This window comes from Podarcis gaigeae, assembly GCF_964106915.1.
Source record: "Podarcis gaigeae genome assembly, chromosome: 3".
NCBI classification, from domain to species: Eukaryota; Metazoa; Chordata; class Lepidosauria; order Squamata; family Lacertidae; genus Podarcis; species Podarcis gaigeae.
In genome coordinates this window covers 12828817-12853628 of record NC_139680.1, presented here as the reverse complement: position 1 = coordinate 12853628, position 24812 = coordinate 12828817, and the positions used below count along the sequence as shown (strand labels likewise).

Below are 24812 nucleotides of genomic sequence, written 5' to 3'. Positions count from 1 at the left end.
TAGTATTTGCATTTTTGTACACATTATTGCATTGCAATATTCAGGGAAGGATGACTTTTGAAGAATTGCTGTGCTTTGGTTTGCAAAATTTTCAGGAAGTGTGATTTAGGTAGTGAATTAAGTGTGAATCTTTAAATGTGGACTGGTTTAAATTCACATACACACCTACATCCCTAGTTCTCATCCTTAAAAAAAAAAAAAAGACATCAGGGTTACAAATATGTCAGAAAAGGTATTTGGTCAGAAAAAGAAGCCACCACAAAGAGGGAGCTGAAGTACTTCAATGTATATCTACCTTATTTTGGTCTGTCCAATACAAGAAAAAGCCATGTGGGTCTGTTCGGACAAAAACTGACGTCACACTGGTGGAATCCTGGCAAAGAAAGAAAGGACACAGTATTAACACATTGCAAAGCTCTTCTTGCATGCCTAAATATACCACCCTAGCTAGCAAAAGGAAGTATTCATAAATTGCCATTCATTTTATGTGCATGCCTTTCTCATTTATACAGGAGTTTGGGTAACTCATTAGACAAAGTTGGTGGAACAGAAAGGTGCCCTTAAAGTACTCAAGGAAAACAGCACACTTTACTGGCCTTGCCCTACGCAATGCTGAAGATAACACTTGCCAGTATTTATTTTAAGTCTTACTGTAGATACTCCCAGTGCCAACCAAAACACAGTTGCTTAATTCCACCGCTACCACCCCTTCAAAACGTGAGCAGGCCTTGCAAAACACACACGTTATTCTAACTCCTCTCAATTGCTGGACAAGACCAGAGGACAACTGCAAAGTAACCCAACACCTCAGAGGCTGAGCACATTGCAAAGCCAGGCATTTTAAGTTTGCTTCCCTCCAAGGGATGCCGTCTCAAATCTGTGATGTCCGACTTGCTCCATCTATTTTAGAGTTTGTTTTCTGAGAATATTTCCACACAAGTAGGAGCCCCTCTGTCATTAACTCTCTGTCCCAGCCTCCCTTGAAGTTTACAGCATGCTACTTAAGTATTTTCAGATGTTTCCTTCATACACATTGCCATTCTACATTCTGCCCCTCCTGATTTTCCTACAAATCCTGCTGCCAATTATATGCAAGAACCGTTTCACAACTGCTAGATTATAGAACCATGTTTCATGAGCTGGGATGAGCTGATGGATTTTAGAACCATGTTAACTGAGCAGTGAAATGCAGGGGCTCGTCGTAATCCTCTGAAATCTCATATTCTCAACGAGGATCTAGAAACCCCAACGAAGAATCCCAAAATGCAGGCAGCTATATTAGTCCATTGTGATATGCACACACAAACACACTGCGCAAAGGAAGCAGGACTTAGCTTACTAATTAAATTTATTAGCACAACTGCCAGAAAACCTGTGCATATTGTTTCAGCTGCAGTTTTAACTTGTAAAAAAAAAAAAATGCACTGAGCATTAATAAAAGATCTTCAGCCACCTGAAATGCAGCTGGTGGCTTTTAATTCGAAATGCAAACCAATCCTGCAAAGAAGTGTTATCACTTAAGAGAGTGTCAGCCTGAAGTAAGAAGCCCATCAAAGAAAAGGAGAGAAGTATCCAGCCCCTACTTTGTTATTCTCCTTGTTTCTCTGCCTTGCTCTATGCTAACAAGTCACCAAAACAAAACAAAAATCCTGAGAACCTCATCATCACTTCAGTTATGTACCAGAGCAAAGACGGTCCATCAGTTATCCTGGTGCTCTGGAAGAAGATGACATTGTTCCTGCTCTGGGGACGAGGAGACAGGCACACACATCCTGGAACCCTCCTATTCTGTGTTTCCCTTCCACTACCATCCTAGGAGTGCCCAGGAGAGGCTCATAAAATTAAAAAGAGCTCCAAGTAACAAAAATTATAATTATTCTAATTAACCTCCCAGGTTGCTCACTTTTATTTTGGCTCACTTAACATTAAAAACAAATAGGAACCAATGTTTTCTGAGGCAATTAGTACAAACACAGTTTTGTATTTATTTGGCTTGTCCCAACTCACAGGTTCAGCTTCCAAATATGTGATTGAGGCCTACCAGTTGCGTGTTCAGACCCAGAAACCTCCCCCCTTTAAATAAATTCACACTTGACTCAAATTTTGGTTTTGGTTTTTGGCAGAATTTAGGCCACAACTTTATTGATTACAGAAAGTGAGTGGTTGCATAGGCTCTGGTTTGACTAGCTCCCTGCCACACAGGTAGCAGGTAGACTGACCCAGGGTTCCAGCATAGATCAGCCAAGGGTGAACACCTGGATAAGCGGAAAGCCGGGAACAGGCTAGCTCCGCCACCCAAATGTCCCCCTGGACTCAGGGGTTGACCAAACCACTGAGTCCCTGGATTCCTTTAACGGAATACCCTTCACATAGGGATGGTGAGAGCGTTCTCCCATCCCTATCACCTGAACTAGAGCCTATCCGCAACCTTACAAGTTGTGACGATTTGCTATGTGGCAGGCGAAACCCAAATGGCAACAGCCGATCAGCCAAGTGGGGAAAATTCCTGCCGTGCTCCTGTCCCAACGATGGACGACATACGACAGCATAGCAAGGTCAAGCGCAAAGCCCTAAAAGTAGGGAGAGGTGGGCGGGTGTTCCGACACATGAGCCAAAGGAGGAAGCTCTGGGTCATGTACATGGGTATAAATAGGTCCCTTGAACCATTTGAACTGCGTCCCATTGGCCAGATTGCACCAAGCTATGAGGGACCTACCAATCTGGTGTTGCGGCTGACCAATCGTACCCACCCACAACACAGAGTGTCAGTTTTCCAGGTCTCACCGCAATACGTGCCCTCTTTAAGGGAGGAGCCGATTTGTCTATAAAATCAAAATAAATGTGTACCAGCAGTGTGTACTGCAACAGAGCATTTTTGCGCATAGTTAGGTACAGAAGATTCAATGCTGGGGCAAATTAGTGCAACTGATGAAGAAAACACTGAATTCACAAGACTAAATTTGTAAAAAGCTAATTCTTAAAAGCTCTCGGTCCCATGGAGGTAAGTTCTTTTTGCTTGCCATCTTGACAGAATGTTCCATTGCCCAGTGAGCCTAAGAAGCACAGAAACATCCTCCATTACTCTCCAGCACATGATGCCAGAAAACAAATAAACAGAAAACAAGAATTCACCCACGGGCAAAAGAATCTCTTGGAGAACTTGAGTCCAACCCCTTTAATAGGAAAAGGCTGTCAAGAGTGGTTGAAAAGTCACCACCCACCTCTTCATCAGTCAATATCCTAGTAGTAGAACAAACTACAGGAGGTGGAGGTTTGTGAAAAGCACATCAGGGGAAGCTCACTCTAAAATAAGATTTCAGTTCTTCATTGATTCGAATTTGTCACCCTGAGAATTGGACTATTTGTTAGTCCAGGGAGGAAAGAATTTCTAATTTACACCTCACTGGGTAGTCTGAATCCTCGTCCTCCCACCAGTATTTAAGAGTGATTGGGAAAAGGATAGAAATCGGGAAGATCAAAGCGCTCTATTCTAGGAATGAGACGTGGAAATACACAGAATTGAAAAGACTGCTTTGCTAGCTATCTCCCCAAATGGAGTTCTGCCCTTTTAAAATGGAAATGGCAAACCCTGGCAATCGTAGCCAATAGGTCATTGCACTGCTCTTCCTGCTTTCAGAAGTATCAGTTTTTTCAAAAGGGCAAAATGTCACCCGACCTCCTCATACCCCATACAGAAGCCACCTGGGTTGGCACAACAGCAATCTTGTGAGGCAGGTGCTGCTGAGAGGCTGTGGCTGGCTCAATATTACCTAGTGAGCTTCATGACTGAGTGGGGATTTGAACCCAGATGTCCCAAGTCCTGGTCCAACATTCATAAGAACTGTCTCTCCCGTGTGTATCAACCCAAATGCTGCAATAATCATCTGAGGCCCTTCTCCATGTGCCTCCTCCGTGAGAAGTCCAGAGGGTGGTAACACAGGAGGCCTTTTCTGTGGTGGCTCCCCATTTGTGGAATGCTCTCCCCAGGGAGTCTTGCCTGGCACCTTATCTTTAAGTGAGGTTACATCTCTTTAGGCACCAGGCAAAAACATGCCTCTACTCACAGAGCTTAGGCCCATTAAACCACTGGTGCCCTTTTAAACCATATATGGAGGGGAATTGTTTCTGCTTGTTACTATGCTATGTATTTTTGTGCTTATATATTGTAAGCCGTCCTGTGGTCCTCAGATGAAGGGTGGTACAGTGGACGCTCGGGTTGCGAACGTGATCCGTGTGGGAGGCACGTTCGCAATATGCAGCGCCCGCAACTCGTCTGCACACGTGCGGGTTGTGATTCGGTGTTTATGCGCGAGCGCCGAAACCCGGAAGTAACCCGTTCCGTAACCCAAGAACGCACAACCTGAAGCATCTGTAACATTCTGAAGCATTCTATACAGGTATGACTGTATAGAAATTTAATAAACAAACAAACAGCTGCACCACACTGACACACTTCCTGAGGGGCAGCAAGCAGCACTAAGGTGCTAAAGGACAGAGCTGTGTGTGCCAGGTAGACTGCTCTGTATCCCTAACCTAACCCTAAGTAAGCCTGCCACAGCTGGACAGGATCTTGGTGTCCCATTGCTAGTGTTCAAGTGGCAGATTTAACTGCCAATCAGGTTTGCTTCTGTGTATAGACTGAAAGGCGGTGGGACATCTCAGGCAGCCCAATATCTTGGGCCACTCCTGGGTCACTACCTCCTTTTTCAGTGGGACAGCCAGGCCCAGCCAGGGGTGATGGTTGGGGTTTATTATGATTAATTATGGAGGGGGAGGTATGTCGAAAGAAGGGGTTTCCCCAGCTCTCTCACACTAATGACTGGATAATTTGCATGAACGTGTTTGGCTAAGTATCTATTTCCAAGCCTCCGGTTTCTAAGAAGCTGCAGCCTGAACCATTTATATTGCAAAAGACAGAGGATGAAGGCAGATGGCAACTGGGTTTGCCAGGTCCCGCAGAGTGCTGTTTGTACATGGTCTGCTTCATGTAAGCACTCCAAGTACAACCTGACAAGCGAAGCAACGGGGAATTGGCATGCATGACATGTGCAGTTTCCCAGCGCCTCTCACTCTGCGGTTTTGGACAACTGGCTCCTCCCAAGCACTGCTGGCGTCTGTTTTTCCAAGCAGAACATGTTGCAACAAATGCAAGGACTTTCCTCGAGGCTTAAAGTTCCCTGCATCCCCCTCCTCCACATGCAAAACACTTTTCACGTGCACTAATCTGGGTTGGAGAGGTGATGCATGAATCATCCCTAACGTTGCGGCTAAATTATTACATTATTTCCTTGGCATCCAAGTTGTCCTAGATTTCTTCTTCTGGTCTCAGCTTTGTTAGTTATTTAGTTAACAAATTGTATTTCACCTTTTGCAAACATTTCTGTTATGGTGTGAAACAGTAGCACTGCTAAGCAGCCTGAGTGAATGAAGTAACGTTGATGGCAGGAAGGTGCTTCAACTAACGTACCCCAGCATACTTCCTCTGGCCAGCTCTTCTGCTTCTGGTTGCTGCTATGAGAGGGGCCTCTTCCCCAGTCTCAAGTGTCAACATTCCTTCTTGTGGTTGCTTAGCAACAGTGACTTGCTGCCCTTAGCAATGGTGCGGCCTACTGAGCCCCAAAGCAGTAGTGTTGTTATTATTCTTCAATTTGATTTATACACCACTCTTTATTTTGTTCTGTGAGCCACCCTGAGACCTCCGGGTCTAGGGAGGTATAAAAATTCAATAAATAATAATAATATCAAAAGATTTCAGGGCAGTTAAAAACGTTAAAAACATATTTTACAGAGCATAATCCTAAAATAATAAAGCAAAGCCTAGTAATATAATAGTAGTAGTAGTAGTAATAATAATAATAATAATTATTATTATTATTATTATTATTAAAACCCGCTATAACAGCCCCCACCTCACACACATCTTTAACAGGCCATAGATTATTTAACAGCTGAAGGCCTAGGTAAAGAGGAATGTTTTTGCCTAGAGCCTAAAGACATGTTAGGATACCTCTCAAGTGACAAGTCACTACAGCACCAAGCAAGTCTCTCTGGGGAGAGCATTTCACAAATGGGGGGCCACCACAGAAAAGGCTATGCCCATATTTTGTGTTCTAGCTTTCATCAGGAATACCTGATTTGACTCCCCCCCTTTTTTCCCTTTTTTTTCTTTTAAAGCAAAGGGTCTGGGAGCTCTGCTCACCTTAGCCCCCTCATATTCCTACCCATTCTACCCAACTGTTAGTATCCATTATCTTGAGAAGCCTGGGTTCCTAAACCCACATTTGCTTGATTAAAACCAGTGCTGGGTTGTTTTTTCTAGAAAAAGAGGTGGTGGAATTCACCATGAACACCTCCCTTGCTCGCTTATAACGGCAATGGCGCCCACCTGAGAGGAGCCGGAACTGAGTTCCGGCAAGTTCCGCCCAAAAACAACCCCTGATTAAAACACACACAGGTGTGGCTCTTCTAGAGGCAGCTTGGCGGATGAGAGATTGGTTCCACATCTCCCCATAGTCCCCTGAAAATGCTCTGTTTCCCCTTCAGCGTGGCTTACTCATTTCAGAGCCCTATATTTTTTGGGGTGGAGTGGGGGAAGCATTTTAATATGGCCTCATTTGTCAGAGACAGCGGGTGGGGAAGCGTTGGACAAACCCTCCATTCTCCCCTGCAATTGTCCTCAACCTCACAGTTCTATTTAAAAGGAATTACCAAGCTGAGAAGCTCGACGTCCTGCCTTCAGTATTACCAGAATACATGGGGCACGGAGAGCCACCCTCTGAGCACACTGACTTCTAGGCCAATTTGTTTACTACTTGTAAGCTAACGGGGAGAAATTACATGGGACAAAGCAGGGAGAACTTCCTAGAAGTCATGATATTTCGAAACACGTTCATTCACTTACTCAGCTGTTCTGCATAACCAACCTAAAATACTTTCCTCCACCCCAATACTTTTTCCTTACCTATTCTAGCATGAAAACAATTCCAGAATAGGTAAAGGTAAAGGACCCCTGGACAGTTAAGTCCAATCTAAGGCGACTATGAGGTGCAGTGCTCATCTTGCTTTCAGGCCAAAGGAGCCGGCATTTGTCCGCAGACAGTTTTTCTGGGTCATGTGGCCAGCAGGACTAAACCACTTCTGGTGAAACAGACCACCATGACGGAAACCAGAGCGCATGGAAAGGCTGTTTGCCTTCCTGCCACAGTGGTACCTATTTATCTACTTGCACTGGCATGCTTTTGAACTGCTAGGTTGGCAGGAGCTGGGACAGAGCCATGGGAGCTCACTCTGTCATGAGGATTCGAACCGCCGACCTTCCAAGTGGCAAGCCCAAGAGGCTTAGTGGTTTAGACTACAGTGCCACCCGCGTCCCTGTACATACAGAACACAAGTTAGCAGAATGCAAGTTTGGCTTTAAGCAAGATCATCAAGGCACTTGATGGAACTTGAAGGAGAGGAAAACCAACCCTATGGCTCTACCTTCAGAGCAGCGAGTTTTCGCTATCCAATAGGTGTGAGGGAGTGGGGAGACATTATCGCAAGTACCAATCCCATTATTAAGTATTTGCACAAATTCCACTTAACAGAACTAATTGAATTGGCCTCCTGGGTGAGCACTGGGAGTTGTAACATGTCCACAGGGATGTTCTCATGTGCTAATCAATGGAACAAGGTGTTAACACAACAACAATATGTTACTATAATGTGGTGCTTCGGCGTCCCAGGAGGTCGACTATTAGCAGGAAGTTTTTACTTTAAAAATGTGTTTGGCCAACTGCAGTTGAAAAGGTATTGTGTGAGAGTTTACAAGGCATGAATTTTCATTCGTGAACACCCTGGTCTGCTTAATATATGAGGAAAAAATGCCCGGTTCTCACTAAAAGTGGCATAGTTCCAGGTGAACTGCACCACTTCACAGCGTGTAAGAAATGCCCCTTGTGGGGGAAAAACTCTCCTCTCCTTTAAGATCTAGCACATGAGGAAGAAAGGCCCTGGCATTCTCCCCTGATGTGCTAGTTTGGCCAAAGGAAGTTTCTTTTGCATGGAGAAGCATTCCATCATGTCAGACTCACTCCCACTTACCGTCTAAAGCAGTACCACCCAGACGCTTCCTCCGGGGAATCTTGGCCACAGCACTACTTGTTGGAAACTGGCAGACACTTTACCCTATAAATTCTAGTATACTAGTATATTAGAATAGTTCTAAGCATGTCAGGTTAAGTACTTAATTTATTCCGGAGGTCCGTTCTTAACCTGAAACTGTTCTTAACCTGAAGCACCACTTTAGCTAATGGGGCGTCCTGCTGCTGCCGCGCCGCCGGAGCGCAATTTCTTCTCCCATCCTGAAGCAAAGTTCTTAACCCAAGGTACTATTTCTGGGTTAGCGGAGTCTGTAACCTGAAGCATATGTAACCTGAAGCGTATGTAACCTGAGGTACCACTGTACATGCAATCACACTTTTATAATGCAAGCGCTACACGGAAATTGAAATGTGAGAATTCCAACCCTTAAGCTACAGGAAGTTACCTTCCAGAATCATCTACAGTGGTACCTTGGTTCTCAAATTTAATCCGTTCCAGAAGTCTGTTCCAAAACCAAAGCGTTCCAAAACCAAGATGGGCTTTCCCATAGAAAGTAATGCAAAATGGATTGATCTGTTCCAGACTTTTAAAAACAACCGCTAAAACAGCAATTTAACATGAATTTTACGTACTATCTAACAAGACCATTGATCCGTAAAATGAAAGCAATAAACAATGTCACTGCAGTCAATAAACAATAAACTGTAGTCCATCAATCAGTAGCTGAACTGGGTTCCACACAGTCACAAAAACAAAACAAAAAGCCGCAAACAAAAATGCAAAATAAATAGCAAAAACAGACAGACCTCAGTGTAACACTCAAAACAGAAGTATGGCACTCAAAACAGAAGTGTAACACTCAAATCGTCAATGTAACTCTCAAAGCGGAAGTGTGGCACTCAAATCGGAAGCATAACACTCAAAACGGAGCACATTTAGCTTCCAAAAAAAGTTCGCAAACCAGAACACTTACTTCCAGGTTTGCAGCATTTGGGTTCCAAGTTGTTTGAGTTCCAGGGTGTTTGAGAAGCAAGGTACCACTGTATTCAACTTTTCAAATCAACTCAACAGCTTCAACCTAAATGCCTTTTGGCTGAACCTATGCTGTTCATCCTCAGGTACTTGAGGATCCCAATGACCCAGTAACCTCTATAACGGAACTAATATCTAATCCTTAATGCCCATTAACTTACATCTGCACTGCTGGATTCGTTGTTGGCGCAGTAGATATTGTTGCTACAGTATTAAATTTTGCGCTCTCTATTAAAGTGCACTAAGGAACTGACGGGACTTATTACTGAAGGCATTTAGGGGGGAATCTTGGTCTTACTTCAACCACAGTCAAATTTTTCAGCTCTTCGTTTGTTATATTTTAAACATGAAAGCAGCTTATTGGAAGGGGGTGGCGAAGAGGCAAGTACTTCCTGGCACAAATCCACCTCATCGATCTTCGTTCCTGAATTTACAGCCGCTATAATTTGTGCTATCTTCATGCATCTACCAAAGCGTTGCAAAACACACACATATTTAGAGGCAAGTCGCTGCAGCCTTCAGTGTTCTTCCTCCGATTCCAAAAACATTTCCAGGAATGCTAAAGACCACAAGCATACGATCTCTATTTGACTTTTGCTGCTTTCTGCTCTATTTTGTGATTACCGATTATTTTATTATTATTTTATAATGCTGTGAGCCATCATGTGAACCCTTTTGGTGATGGGGCATGGCCAAAAATACAGCAAGTAAATAAATTTAAAGCGGGTGCAATGCAATCACAGGTGGGAGAGCGTAGTCAGCTTCTCACTTCCTAGAAAAAATGCACAAAGTCACATTGGAATTTTTGTATTGGCCACAGATCTCATTTATTACACTTCTGTTCCATCTTTTCTCCAAGAAGCTTGAGGTGGCATATAGTGGTACCTCGGGTGACATACGCTTCAGGTTACATACGCTTCAGGTTACACACTCCACTAAGCCAGAAATAGTGCTTCAGGTTAAGAACTTTGCTTCAGGATAAGAACAGAAATCGGGCTCTGGTGGCGCGATGGCAGCAGGAGGCCTCATTGGCTAAAGTGGTGCTTCAGGTTAAGAAAAGTTTCAGGTTAAGTACGGTCCTCCAGAACTAATTAAGTACTTAACCTGAAGTACCACTGTACGTGGTTCTCCTCTATTTTATCCCCACAACACCCCTGTGAGGTAGATTAAGCTGAGAGACAGTAACTGACTCAATATCACTAGCGACTTTAAGCATATAAGAAGAGCACTGCTGGATTAGGTTCAGGTTCCTGTTCTCACAAGAGCCAACCAGGTGCCTACAGGATCTGAGAAGACCTGAGCTTCATGACTAAATGGGGATTTGAACCTTGTTCTTCCAGATCCAAGTCCAACATTTTAACTCCAACATCAGAAGATGACTTCTTTCCAGACGCCAACCTTTCCTCATTAGCAAGGTGGTGGTGGTTTCAAGCACACTTCTTATGGCTGCATTTAGATAAGAGTTCAGCTCTCATTTCACCAGCTACAGTTTCATTAAAAAGTCCATTACAAAGCACACCAAGGCAAACGCTTCTCAAATTCCTGCTGTCACCTAACCAAAATTACAACTGACCCTTGAAATACATACGCCTGGAGATTAAAGAGCATTGAGGAAGCAGCAATTCAAAACCTGTGCGCCCAAAGTACAGTGAAAAGAGATGGCAAGAAGAGTCAATGTCTCTATTCCCTAAAGCCCCCAGTCCCAAAGTACAGGTGTGCTTAACTCCACACAGATGATTTACATATTTGCAGAAAGCACCTGCTTACCTAAGGAAAGATTGAATTTTAAGTGATATGCCTTTTTGACAGATATAATCAAAACACACTCAAACCCATCCAACACCACCTGGGGCAAGCATTTGACCTACAAATTCTCATCTCCCGCGCTGATGCCTGACTAGCTTGGGACATATCATTTACTAATGCTGCATTTTATCCCTCATTGGGCAGTTTCCACTTGAGAAGCCAATGCCACTTAGCAAATCCAAATTGTAATAAGATGGTTGTTTAAGAGAACTCCCAGTGGGACTTCAAACATCCTTAAAAGTCACCTAGTGCACTTCCGAAAGAACTTTGGGTTTTTCTCAAGAGTAGCAGGCTAACCAATTACGTAAGGCTCTGGACACAAACACACCCGCTAGAGCTGGGCAATATATTGGTAAATTGTCTGAAACTGGTATAGCATTCAGTTCGCGATACCAGTTTCAGACATTTTGAGCTGGAAATACATCATGGTGGCTGCAGATCTGTGATGTATTCCCAGCTCACATTGCCTGCAAATGGCAAAGGCGCAGGCAGACAAAGTGTGGTGGCCCGGGAATCAGATTCAGAGGCTGAACCTGAGGAATCCCAGCCTGCACAGGAGTCCCTGCCTCCAGGGCTGGCTGAACCGGGGCAGGGGCTTGAACCTGAAGGGCCCTCACCTGAGCCAGATCCTCAGGAGCAGACACCAGCTGAATCCACTCTGGCTCCGGAGGTCTGTCAGGGGAAGGTGAGGTTGCATCTAGGTCCAGTAACCCTCCAGCCTTTCCTGAGCTGCAGAAGCGCAGGGCAGAGAGGTGGAGGGAACTAAGTTCTCGCAGGAGGAGTGCTCGCCTCCAGGCCAGGAGAGGCGAGTCACCAGATGATTGGGGCCGCCCTATGCCTCAGAGGAGATAAAGGCCAGCCCGCCCAGTCCCAGGTTGCGGGAGCAACAGTGTTACTGCCGGCACCCTGTCCTGCTTTCTGCCAGAGTTCCTGACCACGCCTGACTCCCTGCCTTGGACCCTGCTTCAGCCTCAGACCAGACACGGACCACGCCACATGGTTACTGCCCCAGGACCAGCACACAAAGTCTGAGAAGCCTCTACGGAGTTACATTGCCCAGCCTCAGAGGCGTAGCATGGGGGGTGCCGGGGGTGCCATGGCCCTGGGCACAATTTTGAAAGGAGGTGCAAACAGGCGCTCCCGTAGCAGGCTCCTTCATCGGATCCTGGCTCCGCGCTGCATCTAGCCTAGCACAGTTCTGCTCCCAGGTCAGGCCTGACCTGGGGGAGGAGGAAAGGAGAAGTGTGGGCAAGAGCTTCCCTGCCCCTCTCCTACCCTGGACTGTGGCATGCAAGAGGGCCCCTCAGCATCCCTTCCATGGGCAGCACGGGGATATGCTCCACTGCTGCCCAGCCCAACTGCGCTGGAAATCTATTGGGGCTTTCCCAGCAGTGATGTATGGAAGTGAGAGCTGGACCATAAAGAAGGCTGATCGCCGAAGAATTGATGCTTTTGAATTATGGTGCTGGAGGAGACTCTTGAGAGTCCATGGACTGCAAGAAGATCAAACCTATCCATTCTTCAGGAAATCAGCCCTGAGTGCTCACTGGAAGGACAGATCGTGAAGCTGAGGCTCCAATACTTTGGCCACCTCATGAGAAGAGAAGACTCCCTGGAAAAGACCCTGATGTTGGGAAAGATGGAGGGCACAAGGAGAAGGGGACGACAGAGGACGAGATGGTTGGACAGTGTTGTCAAGCTACCAGCATGAGTTTGACCAAACTGTGGGAGGCAGTGGAAGACAGGAGTGCCTGGCGTGCTCTGGTCCATGGGGTCATGAAGAGTTGGACACGACTAAATGACTAAACAACAACAACGGAAGGGCTGGACGATGTATCTTGGCTGCTGCTGCTTCCCCTAAGGTGCGGAGGGAGAAGCAACTGAGATACATTCCAGACATTGTTATAGATCAGAATATTGCGGTATTTAGCTGCTGATATATCACAATGTTGAAAACCAGCCCCAACACCTGCCCATTGTTGTGAGGACTTTTGTCACATGTTGGGCCTGTGCTGCCATTTTCAGGAATACAGGAGAAATAGAAGTGGGTACAGGATAAGACCTGGGTCCACCTAAGCAGATCCACCAGCACAGAGTAGCCCCCACTTTAAGCCACAAATTTGCTGGGCCCTCTGCCCTTGTTATGGCTGCCCTGATCTAATGAGGAACAGTGCCACAAGTGCACAGTACTTTTTGTAAAGAATCTACTTCCCTACTGGAAAATCTCCCATTGGAACTCAAGTTCAAGGGCACCGCCCAGAACCACATGCTAGCTTCTACCAGATGACTGTTAATGAGAGAGGCTCGTACTGGGAAAACAGCCCATGTCCATATTGACAACTGACACCAGCTCAGCTCAAAACCAAGTCTTTTTTAAGGTTAAGAATCAGTGGCCTCATCTGTTAAACTCTCACTTAACACACCACTCTTGAGATGTAAGGGTTAGAAAGCTAACAGAGGGCATCCTCAACATTGCATTGACATGATTAGGGAAGAGAGAGAAGGAAAGCAAAGTGAGAAACTCTTTTTAATATATAAAGCGGTTGTTTATTGAATTTATATCCCAAAGGAGCCCAAAGATACAGAATGAAATAATGCAATATGCTTTGAATCCTTGGTGGAGATATAAAATGAATGCGTCTTCTAGAAGTATTTTGATGCTGGAAAAATATTAAATTGTTAGAAATTCTCAACCTCAGTTAACAAACCTTTTGTACGTGAAGAGTAGACTGAATTGTAAGAAACTGTGTACATACATACATACAGAAGTGTGTGAATATATATGTATGATACACTATGTACTACTATGAACATTATTAGCAATCCTATTCATATGCTTATTGTTATTTTTTTAAAAAAACATGAATATGGAAACTATAATAGAAATTGTGAAAGGGGTATCAAGGCACTCAGTTTCCATTCTGTCCAACCAGAGCAAATGTAGGAAATGCTCAAGCTGAAGAGGATGAGGGAACAAACGTATAGTTAGTTTGCACTGTGCGAAGTATGGGTACAGCTTCCATGTTGAAAACATTGAAATCAGCTGTCGGGACTTGTAAGTGCCACAACTAAATGTGCTTGGGGAGTGGGGGGGGATATTTCATTAACAACACCCCCCTGATATTTTCCATTTCCAAGCCTGGAACACTGAGGACATTCAATACCCACTCAACTCCAGGTGAGTAAAGCTTTGGTCTGTCCAAATCATTATGTAAAACCACAGCTTTTTAAAAGCTGTATAGGGAAGGAATTTTCCTCAGATCAAATTATCTATTGACCTACATTTAATCTGCTGCATTTGCTTACTACCAGTGGTTCGACTTGCTTGCTTATGTCACCAGGAGTCATTCGCCCTAACCTTCTGCGTTCCTTGTGGCATCTCTGACCTGGTTTCCAGGAGTGGCTCTGTGGTCACTCTCTCGCCCTGCATCAATCTGCAAGATGGCTAGTGAACTGCGTGAGTCTACGTACACCAATTTATTTTTATTTCTTTTCATTTGCCCTGTCCAAATCTACTTTACTCTTCCTCATCAAGAAAAGAACTCTCAAGGCAGCTTGTCCTATTGACCACCAGGATTTTGCAATGATCTGCTGCTGCTGCTGCTGCTGCTGCTGCTGCTGCTGCAGGCAGACAGCTGCCCTTTGAAAAGATGACTAAAACAAATGCTCACAAGGTGTGTATTAAACAAACAAAACCAAAGGAGCCTGCAGCAAAATGTTGCAGCACAGGCTGCTCCTGTTCAGAGTTCTAACCAGTCAAACCCTCTCTTCTAGGATCTCCCACTCCATTTCCAATCCACTGGTTAAAATAACAAAAACACTCAGCATTCTGCGGTTTTTGAGCGTGCTCAGTCTGAAGTGGTGAACAGACTGGGGGTGAGGGGACAGTCCCTCATTAGAGTTTCTCTCCTAACATTTTTTTTTTTTTTGTATTTCTGTAAACCTTGGGGTTTCTCAGAGTCTGCCTATGGAACCATCCATACACATGTTTAGGCTGAATCAGGAGTCAGACTTGGAGAACGAGTTTGCTGTTCTCATATAGCAGGCATAGGCAAACTCAGCCCTCCAGATGTTTTGGGACTACAACTCCCATCATCCCTAGCTAACAGGACCAGTGGTCAGGAATGATGGGAGTTGTAGTCCCAAAACATCTGGAAGGCCGAGTTTGCCTATGCCTGTCATATAAGGTAAAGAGACCCCTGACCATTAGGTCCAGTCGTGGCCGACTCTGGGGTTGCGGCGCTCATCTCGCTTTACTGGCCGAGGGAGCCGGCATACAGCTTCCGGGTCATGTGGCCAGCATGACTAAGCCGCTTCTGGCGAACCAGAGCAGCGCACGGAAACGCCGTTTACCTTCCCGCCGGAGCAGTACCTATTTATCTACTTGCACTTTGACGTGCTTTCGACTGCTAGGTTGGCAGGAGCCAGAGACCAAGCAACGGGAGCTCACTCCGTCGCGGGGATTCGAACCGCCGACCTTCTGATCGGCAAGTCCTAGGCTCTGTGGTTTAACCCACAGTGCCATAGGATGCTAATAATAGGAGCTCTGCTGGTAAAAGAGATGATGCAAAACTATCATAGATCTAATATAGTTTACATTGCAACTGAAAACAAGCTTCCCTTTCTTCCCTTTAAATGCACTGCATTGCCGAGCTTATTGTAGGTGTTTTGAGTAGAGGCAGGTTTATTTAAGGCTGTCAGGCATTTGAGGAGTATAGAAACCCTTTTCTGCCACACTAGCATCTTTTAAAAGGAGATGAAAATGTTTCATCTTTCCCTTAACCCTGATGTAACGAGGTGACTCCCTACTGTAGTGGCTCAGTAGCAACTGAAATGCACTCCACACCTGGCAAGAGGCACTTTTATCCATTCTGACTTCACTTTTTCAAGCTTTAAGCTCTGGCTCTGAGCACAGATTCTGAGGCGGGCACTGGCATCAATACTATTGGCACGTCTGCTAGTTTTCTGACCAGCACAAAGTCACAGTCGCTTGCACAGAACACCGTGCTTGATCAGTTCATGCAGCATTCGAGTTTGTGTCAATCAAAATTTTAAAGAAGCAAGGGCTACGTCAGAACTTTAAATTACAACAAAAGAGCAGGATGGGCCCATTTTATACGGTTGGGGTGAGGGATCAGAATGTGTTCAACTGGCCCAAACCAGGAATCCTCGATGTTAAAGTTTAAAACATTCCCCTCTTGCCTCTGCCTCAAACTTCTGCAAAATCCTCTTCTGAAGTACTGGCTGACCTTCTGTTACTGTTCAACTTCCCAATTAACTTTGACTTCTTTGCCGGGCCTGGGCCTCCAACCAAAGAACAATGCATGGAACAGCCCAACAGTAACTTCTTTCTATCCAAGGTTTTGTTTTGTTTTTTACATTCTGCCCAGCATACTCCTTCAGAAGGGCACTTAAGAAAAAGATGTATCTGGGATGAAATACACTTTGTCCTACAAGATTTGCACTACATGCTAATTTCACAGCACCAATGGTAGCATTTACTTCTCGATTTTACCTCCATGGAAACCTTACTAGACATCAGTGTTAGAAACTCAAGACATACCTAGGCGCCAAATGGCTCCTTAAACCAAGTTTACAGTTTAAGGAAATGGGATGTCTAGTTGTCATTTGGAGGCAAGATGGTTCTCAAGTCTTATTTTTCAAACAATCGACTGATTGTGATTGATTATCAGTTAAACATGGGGCCAGTTGAGATGACAACCTTAAGCTAAGCTAAGAACTTTGAGAACTTAAGGAAGAAAAGTCACTTTATCCAGGGACAGTCCATGAATGGTAGTGTAACTGGGCCCTGCCAAGAAGGGATCCATGCAAGCCCATGGTTCCATCGGCCAGTTCCCTACCTCTGACCTCAGGGCAGCTTACAGGCAAAAGGTCCCAGGTTCAGTTTTTGACATCTCCATATTTTTTACAACTAGCTCATTCATTTTTCCTGTTAACTCTGTCACCATCTTTGCATTTTGGTCAATTTTCATTCCCATTCTATCCAGTTTTTGGTCCATAGTCCCAGTGGCGTAGCGTGGGTTGTCAGCACCCGGGGCAAGGCAAGTAATTTGTGCCCCCTAACCCGTGGATTTGCGCCCCCTAACCCTAACCCCCAGATGTTGCGCCCGGTGCGGCCGGCCCCCCTGCACCCCCCACACTACGCCACTGCGTAGTCCTAGCATTTTCATTCATCTCTTTCTTCATTTCTAAGATGTCTCTTTTCAATCCCAAAATTAATTCTTTCATATCCATATTTATATCTGAATCAACAGTTGAATTTCTTCTGCTGGGATTGGTAATGTCACTGTATTTGCTGATTTCTTATTTATATTGGACATATCAAACCTAGTTTTATAAGTTCAGTGATTGTTTTAGCAAATTAAATTGATAAACCAATTATATGGTTCAGTTTCACCTCTTACTATCCTAGTGGTAATAATCTGGCAATCTGACAGTGAGAGTAGAATTGGGCTGGATGGATCAATGCTCCAATTAATCTGGAGGGACCATGGCTCAGCAGTCAGGCACACGCAGAAGGTCTCAGGTTCAGACCCTTGGCTTCTTGGGCCTGCAAGACGGAGCTGTTCCGCCAGGCCTTTGGTCAGGGCACTGTCTGAACCCTCTCCAGACCTTGCATATAAGTGGCCTCTCTAACTCTTCTCACTGGCTCATACAAATAGCTGAGTCTGTTGAGGACTTAAGGTTCCCAACCCATATAGTTATACAGTGGTACCTCAGGTTAAGAACTTAATTTGTTCTGGAGGTCCGTTCTTAACCTGAGGTACCACTTTAGCTAATGGAGCCTCCTCCTGCTGCTGCGCCACCACCTGAAGCAAAGTTCTTTATGCGAGGTACTATTTCTGGGTTAGCGGAGTCTGTAACCTGAAGCATCCGTAACCTGAAGCGCCTGTAACCCGAGGTACCACTGTAGTTATAATTTGTGGGTAGCCATCCGATCTTAATTTGATTTTAATCCAATTTTAAGCTGTATTTCAGTCGATTGCTGATTTTTATGTCTTAATGTATTATATATTTTGATGTTAGCCACCCTGAGCCCGGTTCTGGTTGGGGAGGGCGGGATATAAATAAAAAATCATTATTATTGTTGTTATTCTCAAATGAAGAATTTTAGGGAGCAGGTGCTGAGAAGGACCTTTGCCCAAAACTTTAGCAAGCTGCTGCTTCTGCTGCTAACTAGAGTGGACAATACATTGGGTTAGAGATGAATCAGTGGTCCAGCTCAGCATATAGCAGCTGTATAGGTTCATAAGAAAAGCAAGGCATAGTCGAGATATGGGCGGGGTATAAATAAATTATTATTATTATTATTATTATTATTATTATTATTATTATTATTCAGATCCCATGAAACTGAAAATGTAACACATGTTCTTTCTGCACAGCACTGCTATTCATGGCGGTATTTAATTCCGAACAGGCAAGCTGCACTCTGAGCAACATCGCCTTTTCATGCCATTTTCAGGAAATCGGCAAGGAACATTTCTCATGTCGCATAATGGCTTTTCGTGTCGCCTTCTCTCCACCAGAACAGTGCTGTAATAATATGTGGGAGACTGTGCCCTCTTGTTAACAGATGGAGCAAGCAGCTAGCTACATACAACCAGCTCCTATGCACTGCCACCTCAGCTCTTTTCCCTGGTGGGACACAGCTCCAGATGGAGATGGGAAGAGAGTGAAAGCAACCCTGGCTGTGGAGGAAAAGCACAGGGGCATCTTTAAGTTGTTGCTGTTGTTTAGTCGTTTAGTCGTGTCTGACTCTTCATGACCCCGTGGACCAGAGCATGCCAGGCACTCCTGTCTTCCACTGCCTTTTTGTTTGGTTTTTGTGACTGTGTGGAACCCAGTTCAGCTACTGATTGATTGATTGTGTGAGTGCAGTTTATTGTTTATTGACTGCAGTGACATTGTTTATTGCTTTCATTTTATGGATCAATGGTCTTGTTAGATAGTACGTAAAATTGCTGTTTTAGCGGTTCTTTTTAAAAGTCTGGAACAGATTAATCCATTTTGCATTACTTTCTATGGGAAAGCCCATCTTGGTTTTGGAACGCTTTGGTTTTGGAACAGACTTCTGGAACGGATTAAATTTGAGAACCAAGGTACCACTGTAGATGATTCTGGAAGGTCACTTAAGGGTTGGAATTCTCACATTTCCATATTCATGTAGTGCTTGCATTGTAAAGGTGTGATTGCATGTACAGTGGTACCTTCGGTTACATACGCTTCAGGTTACATACACTTCAGGTTACAGACTCTGCTACCCCAGAAATAGTACCTTGGGTTAAGAACTTTGCTTCAGGATGAGAACAGAAATCGTGCTCCAGTGGCGTGGCAGCAGCAGGAGGCCCCATCAGCTAAAGTGGTGTTTCAGGTTAAGAACAGTTTCAGGTTAAGAATGGACCTCCGGAACAAATTAAGTACTTAACCCAAGGTACCACTGTATATAACCATACATGCTTAGAACTATCCTAATATACTGTTGTTGTTGTTTAGTCATTTAGTCGTATCCGACTCTTCGTGACCCCATGGATCAGAGCACTCCAGGCACTCCTGTCTTCCACTGCCTCCTGCAGTTTGGTCAGACTCATGCTGGTAGCTTCGAGAACACTGTCCCACCATCTCATCCTCTGTCGTCCCCTTCTTCTTGTGCCCTCCATCTTTCCCAACATCAGGGTCTTCTCCAGGGAGTCTTCTCATGAGGTGGCCAAAGTATTGGAGCCTCAGCTTCAGGATCTGTCCTTCCAGTGAGCACTCAGGGCTGATTTCCTTCAGAATGGATAGGTTTTGTCAGGGAACTGCCATCAGAGCCAGAGGCGGAGGGAAGGATCCAGAGGGATGCCGGAGAGGGTCCCAGTAGGGAGAGAGGCAGCCCATCTGCTGGGGAAGGAAAACAGCGTAACACCAGTGGATAAGTGGGGCAGATGGGGGAATTGGAGAGGAGGCTCCAGGACTCTTCACCGGAGACCAGCGGGGAGAGCACGGGTCCTCCGCTGCCCACACCCTCCCTGCGCAGAAGACTTCCGCGCAGGGAGAGTAGGAGGAGACTTGGCGTCAAATAACTTCTTTGCTGGAAGAAGTTCAAGAAACGCCCACTGACGGATTCTGCCAGCAACTGAGACAGCCATGAAGTGAAGGGCTGTCCAGACAGAAAGGATTCAACCAGGTAACCTAGCCAGGAGTGGCGGCAACTTACGCACGAGCAACCCCAGAACCATTACAGGTTTGATCTTCTTGCAATCCATAGGACTCTCAAGAGTCTCCTCCAGCACCATAATTCAAAAGCATCAATTCTTTAGCGATCAGCCTATTTCATGGTCCAGCTCTCACTTCCATACATCAGTACTGGGAAAACCGTAGCTTTTACTATACGGACCTTTGTTGGCAAGGTGATGTCTCTACTTTTTATGATGCTGTCTAGGTTTGTCATTGCTTTAAGGGGAGGCTAAACCCCATCAGGGCACAACTTTGCAACAGAGGTCTAGGGCCTCACTCTGCAGAATTAGCAGGAGGTCCCCCAAAAACATTAGGGCCAGCTTACCACATTGCAAAAGTAAGCATAGGAGCCAACTCCTAAGGGCTGAGGTCCCTTCGCCAACCCATAAAATATTTTAGGGGGTCGCCCCCCCCAAGTTGATTAACATTGCCATTCAAATGGTGTGTGTGCTCCATGTCTTGTGGTCGATTGTGCAAGGCAGTGGTTACCTGGGCTCCCCAGTACCGTATTGAAGTGAACTAACACATGTTATCATCTAAAGGAAGGGGGAGCTATTTTAAGAAAATTAAGGGGCAAGTGGGGCTCATCAACCAGGGAAGGTAGCCCATCTAGGAGAAAGAAGAATCTGCGCCTAAACTTCTGCTGCCTTGAAGGATATCTTGGACTACTGCATTGAGCTCTACATGGGGCTACCTTTGAAGGTGACCTGGAAACTGCTATTAATCCAGAATGCGGCAGCTAGACTGATGACTGGGAGTGGTCGCCGGGACCATATAACACCTGTCCTGAGAGATCAGCATTGGCTCCCAGTACATTTCTGAGCACAATTCAAAGTGTTGGTGCTGACCTTTAAAGCCCTAAACAGCCTCAGTCCTGTATACCTGAAGGAGCGTCTCCACCCCCATTGTTCAGCCCGGACACTGAGATCCAGCGCCGAGGGCCTTCTGGCGATTCCCTCATTGTGAGAAGTGAGGTTACAGGGAACCAGACAGAGGGCCTTCTCGGTAGTGGCGCCCACCTTGTGGAATACCCTACCATCAGATGTCAAGGAAATAAGCAGCTATCCTATTTTTAAAAGACATCTGAAGGCAGCCCTGTTTAGGGAAGTTTTTAATATTTAATGCTGTCTTGGTTTTAACACTCGATTGGGAGCCGCCCAGAGTGGCTGGGGAAACTCAGCCAGATGTGCGGGGTATAAATAATAAATTATTATTATAAATTATCATTATTATTATTGTCTTTAGGAGAAGAAAAAGCTAAGGGGGGTACCAAGGTATGGAAAGCCAGTGAGCAGTGACCAGCGTCAGCTCTCTAAAATCTCAGGTAGAGGATATGTCCAGACCTGCTGTTTGCAAAGCCTTTTGAACTGAGCCTTGGACCTTTGGCATACAAGGGGGCTGCACTGTAAATGCAGGGTAGAAACAAGATAAGATAAAAAAAAAAACATGCATGCTACAACTGAGCTATGGCTTTCCTACAGCCAACTAGGCAGTGGCGTAGCGTGGGTTGTCAGCACCCGGGGCAAGGCAAGTAATTTGCGCCCCCAAACCTGTGGATTTGCACCCCCTAACCCGTGGATTTGCGCCCCCTAACCCTACCCCCCCAGATGTTGTGCCCGGTGCGGCCGGGCCCCCCTGCACCCCCCACGCTACGCCACTGCAACTAGGTGCAGAGGTTTCTATAACAGGCACATTTGACATTGATCATAGGACCCACTCCCTCCCCCTCACTCTCAGGATCTACCAAGATCAGCCAAGTGCAAAATCCTTTTTGCCCTTTGGATGGGATCAGGCCCCAAGGAGACATCAGCAAGGCTACAATACTATCCCACTTACTCCCGTGAACTTTGTGGGAATTGTTTCTAAGTAAACAGTGTTACTAAACAATGCATAAAATTGTGCTGCAAACACGGCTTATCACTTGGTAGGGTGATGAGGGCTTTGAGCGCATTAGCAGTGGCTTATTCAAGCACAGCAAAACAAAACAAAAAATCCTTCCAGTAGCACCTTAAAGACCAACTAAGTCAGACCTATTGCAGTCGTTAAGAGTCGTCAACAGGCTCATCACAGCTATCTGCCAATCACCCATTCCCACCACCCTTCTGAGTAATACCCCTCCCCACCTTCTCACTATATAGAAGGGTCTGGAAACTTCTGTTTCAGTGTATCTGAAGAAGTGTGCATGCACACGAAAGCTCATACCAAGAACTGACTTAGTTGGTCTTTAAGGTGCTACTGGAAGGAATTTTTTTTGTTTTGACTATGGCAGACCAACATGGCTACCTATCTGTATCAAGCACAGCAATTAGTCAGTTTATATTCATTCAGCTGGGATTTGTGCTTGCACTATTAAGAATAAACTTTAAAGTAGCTTTTTCCCCCTTTTTTTTAAAAAAAAAAATATTGCTGCGTCCTGCACTAACAAAAGCAGGGGTCGGCAACCTTTTTCAGCCATGGGCCGGTCCACCATCCCTCAGACCATGTGGTGGGCCGGACTATATTTTGGAAAAAAATATGAATGAATTCCTATGCCCCACAAATAACCCAGAGATGCATTTTAAATAAAAGCACACATTCTACTCATGTAAAAACATGCTGATTCCCGGACCATTCACAGGCCGGATTGAGAAGGCGATTGGGCCGCATCCGGCCCCCAGGACTTAGGTTGCCTATCCCTGAACTAAAGCTTCCAAAGACAGCCTCATGTAAAGGGCATTTAGCCTTTCCCAATAGCAAAGGTTCTCCAAAGGTGCTATAAAGGGATTACATCCCAAAATGTTGTCTGGTTTCAGTTTTGCATCTTACCTGGGCGGCTCGGGAGTAGTTAAAGGTTACATTTTTTGCCAGCTGAGCTCACAACTTTCCCAGAACCTGCCCATTAATCAGATGGGATTATCCCTCACACATTCCTATTTTGCTTTGGGAGCACTTAAGCTGCAATGGCATGGCAAGGATACTTTCCATCCTGCTTTGGTGTACCTGCTTCTGCTGTTCATCAACTTGAAATCTGAAGGCTGGATCAACAGCCAGATGTAGAGGGGTGGGGAAAGAGGGGCAAGCATACACTGGGGGGTGGCAGAGATTGGCATGAAGGATCCTATACAGTGTTTTATCTGCACTGGACTTTAATACAACATTGGACTGAACAGACATTAGAATCCAGACATGTCTCACATCTGGATTACAACAGATCCAGTGGGCACAGTTTGATATAGCTCCCAAAAGATTTTCCACATCACAGGATATGCACTCTTGAGTGTTATAGACTCAGATACATAAGCTAGGCGCCGAATGGCTCCTTAAACCAAGGTTGCAGTTGCCAAAAGGGAATGTCTAGTTGCCGTTTTCTAAACCACTGAGCCACTTGGGCTTGCCGATCAGAAGGTCGGCAGTTCGAATCCCCATGACAGGGTGAGCTCTGTCCCAGCTTCTGCCAACCTAGCAGATCGAAAGCACACCACTGCAAGTAGATAAATAGGTACCGCTCCAGCGGGAAGGTAAACAGCGTTTCCATGCGCTCTGGTTTCCGTCATGGTGTTCCGTTGTGCCAGAAGTGGTTTAGTCATGCTGGCCACATGACCTGGAAAGCTGTCTGTGGACAAACGCCAGCTCCCTCGGCCTGAAAGCGTGGTGAGCGCTGCAATCCTATAGTCGCTTTTGACTGGACTATCCAGGGGTCCTTTACCTTTAAGGCAGCTCTAGTCTTATTTTTCAAATGATGGACTGAATGTAATAGATGCTCGGTTAAACATCTGTCTAGTTCAGATGACAACCTTGAGCTAGGTTAAGAACTAAAGGGGGGGAGGACTTAAGCGGCAGCTGAGTAGTAGTTAAAGTAGTTAAAGTAGTAGTTAAAGGGGGAAGGGAATTACTGGATCCAGGGACTGTCCACATATATACTGGTCTATTTTTCTTAATGGTGACTGCTCCTGCTCAGGGTGTACAAAGAAAGCATTTTGGCTCCTGAAATTCATTCTGATTATGCAGATAAAATATAACAAGGTAGAATTCTACAGGATGTGTTGCTAGTGTGTGAAAACAGTCAAGATCCAATGAATTCCAGGCATGCACCCCCAGGTGGTGGAGATGTCAGGTGCCAGGATGGCACTCGGACATCTTTACTTGGGCCGCCCAATAATTATTAAATTATTATTATTGGTCGCAATTGGCCAACAGCCAGGTGCAAAATGCACCTGGCACCTGGCTAATTTCAAACGCTGCAAACACAACACCAATATGTTGTCTCTTGGTTCTAAGGGCCAGACTAGGAAAACCAGAGAGATCTGCAATTGTATCTTCCAATGTATTTTATTTGGGTTGAAGTTGCAGAATAGTGGGATTTAAACTTTGCATACAAACCACTCTATTAGGTGTTGCTATTAGAGCACTTCCAAGAAAGAGTTTACAGTGGTACCTCAGGTTACATATGCTTCAGGTTACAGACTCCGCTAACCCAGAAATAGTGCTTCAGGTTAAGAACTTTGCTTCAGGATGAGAACAGAAATCATGCTCCAGCAGTGCGGCAGCAGTGGGAGGCCCCATTAGCTAAAGTGGTGCTTCAGGTTAAGAACAGTTTCAGGTTAAGAACGGACCTCCGGAACGAATTAAGTACTTAACCCGAGGTACCTCTGTATTGTGGACTTAGTGACTGCTCG

The 24812-nt window shown here is 45.3% G+C and overlaps 1 protein-coding gene across 2 annotated transcripts in view; it reads right to left on the bottom strand.

Moving 5' to 3' along the window:
• PLCB1 (phospholipase C beta 1) overlaps window positions 1-24812 on the bottom strand; it is a 460081-nt gene that overhangs the window by 430439 nt on the left and 4830 nt on the right. For both annotated transcript variants that reach the window (XM_083730042.1, XM_083730041.1), the window contains exon 2: window positions 296-373. In XM_083730042.1, coding sequence (XP_083586168.1) covers window positions 296-373 — 78 coding nt within the window. The remainder of the gene's footprint in view (window positions 1-295; window positions 374-24812) is intronic.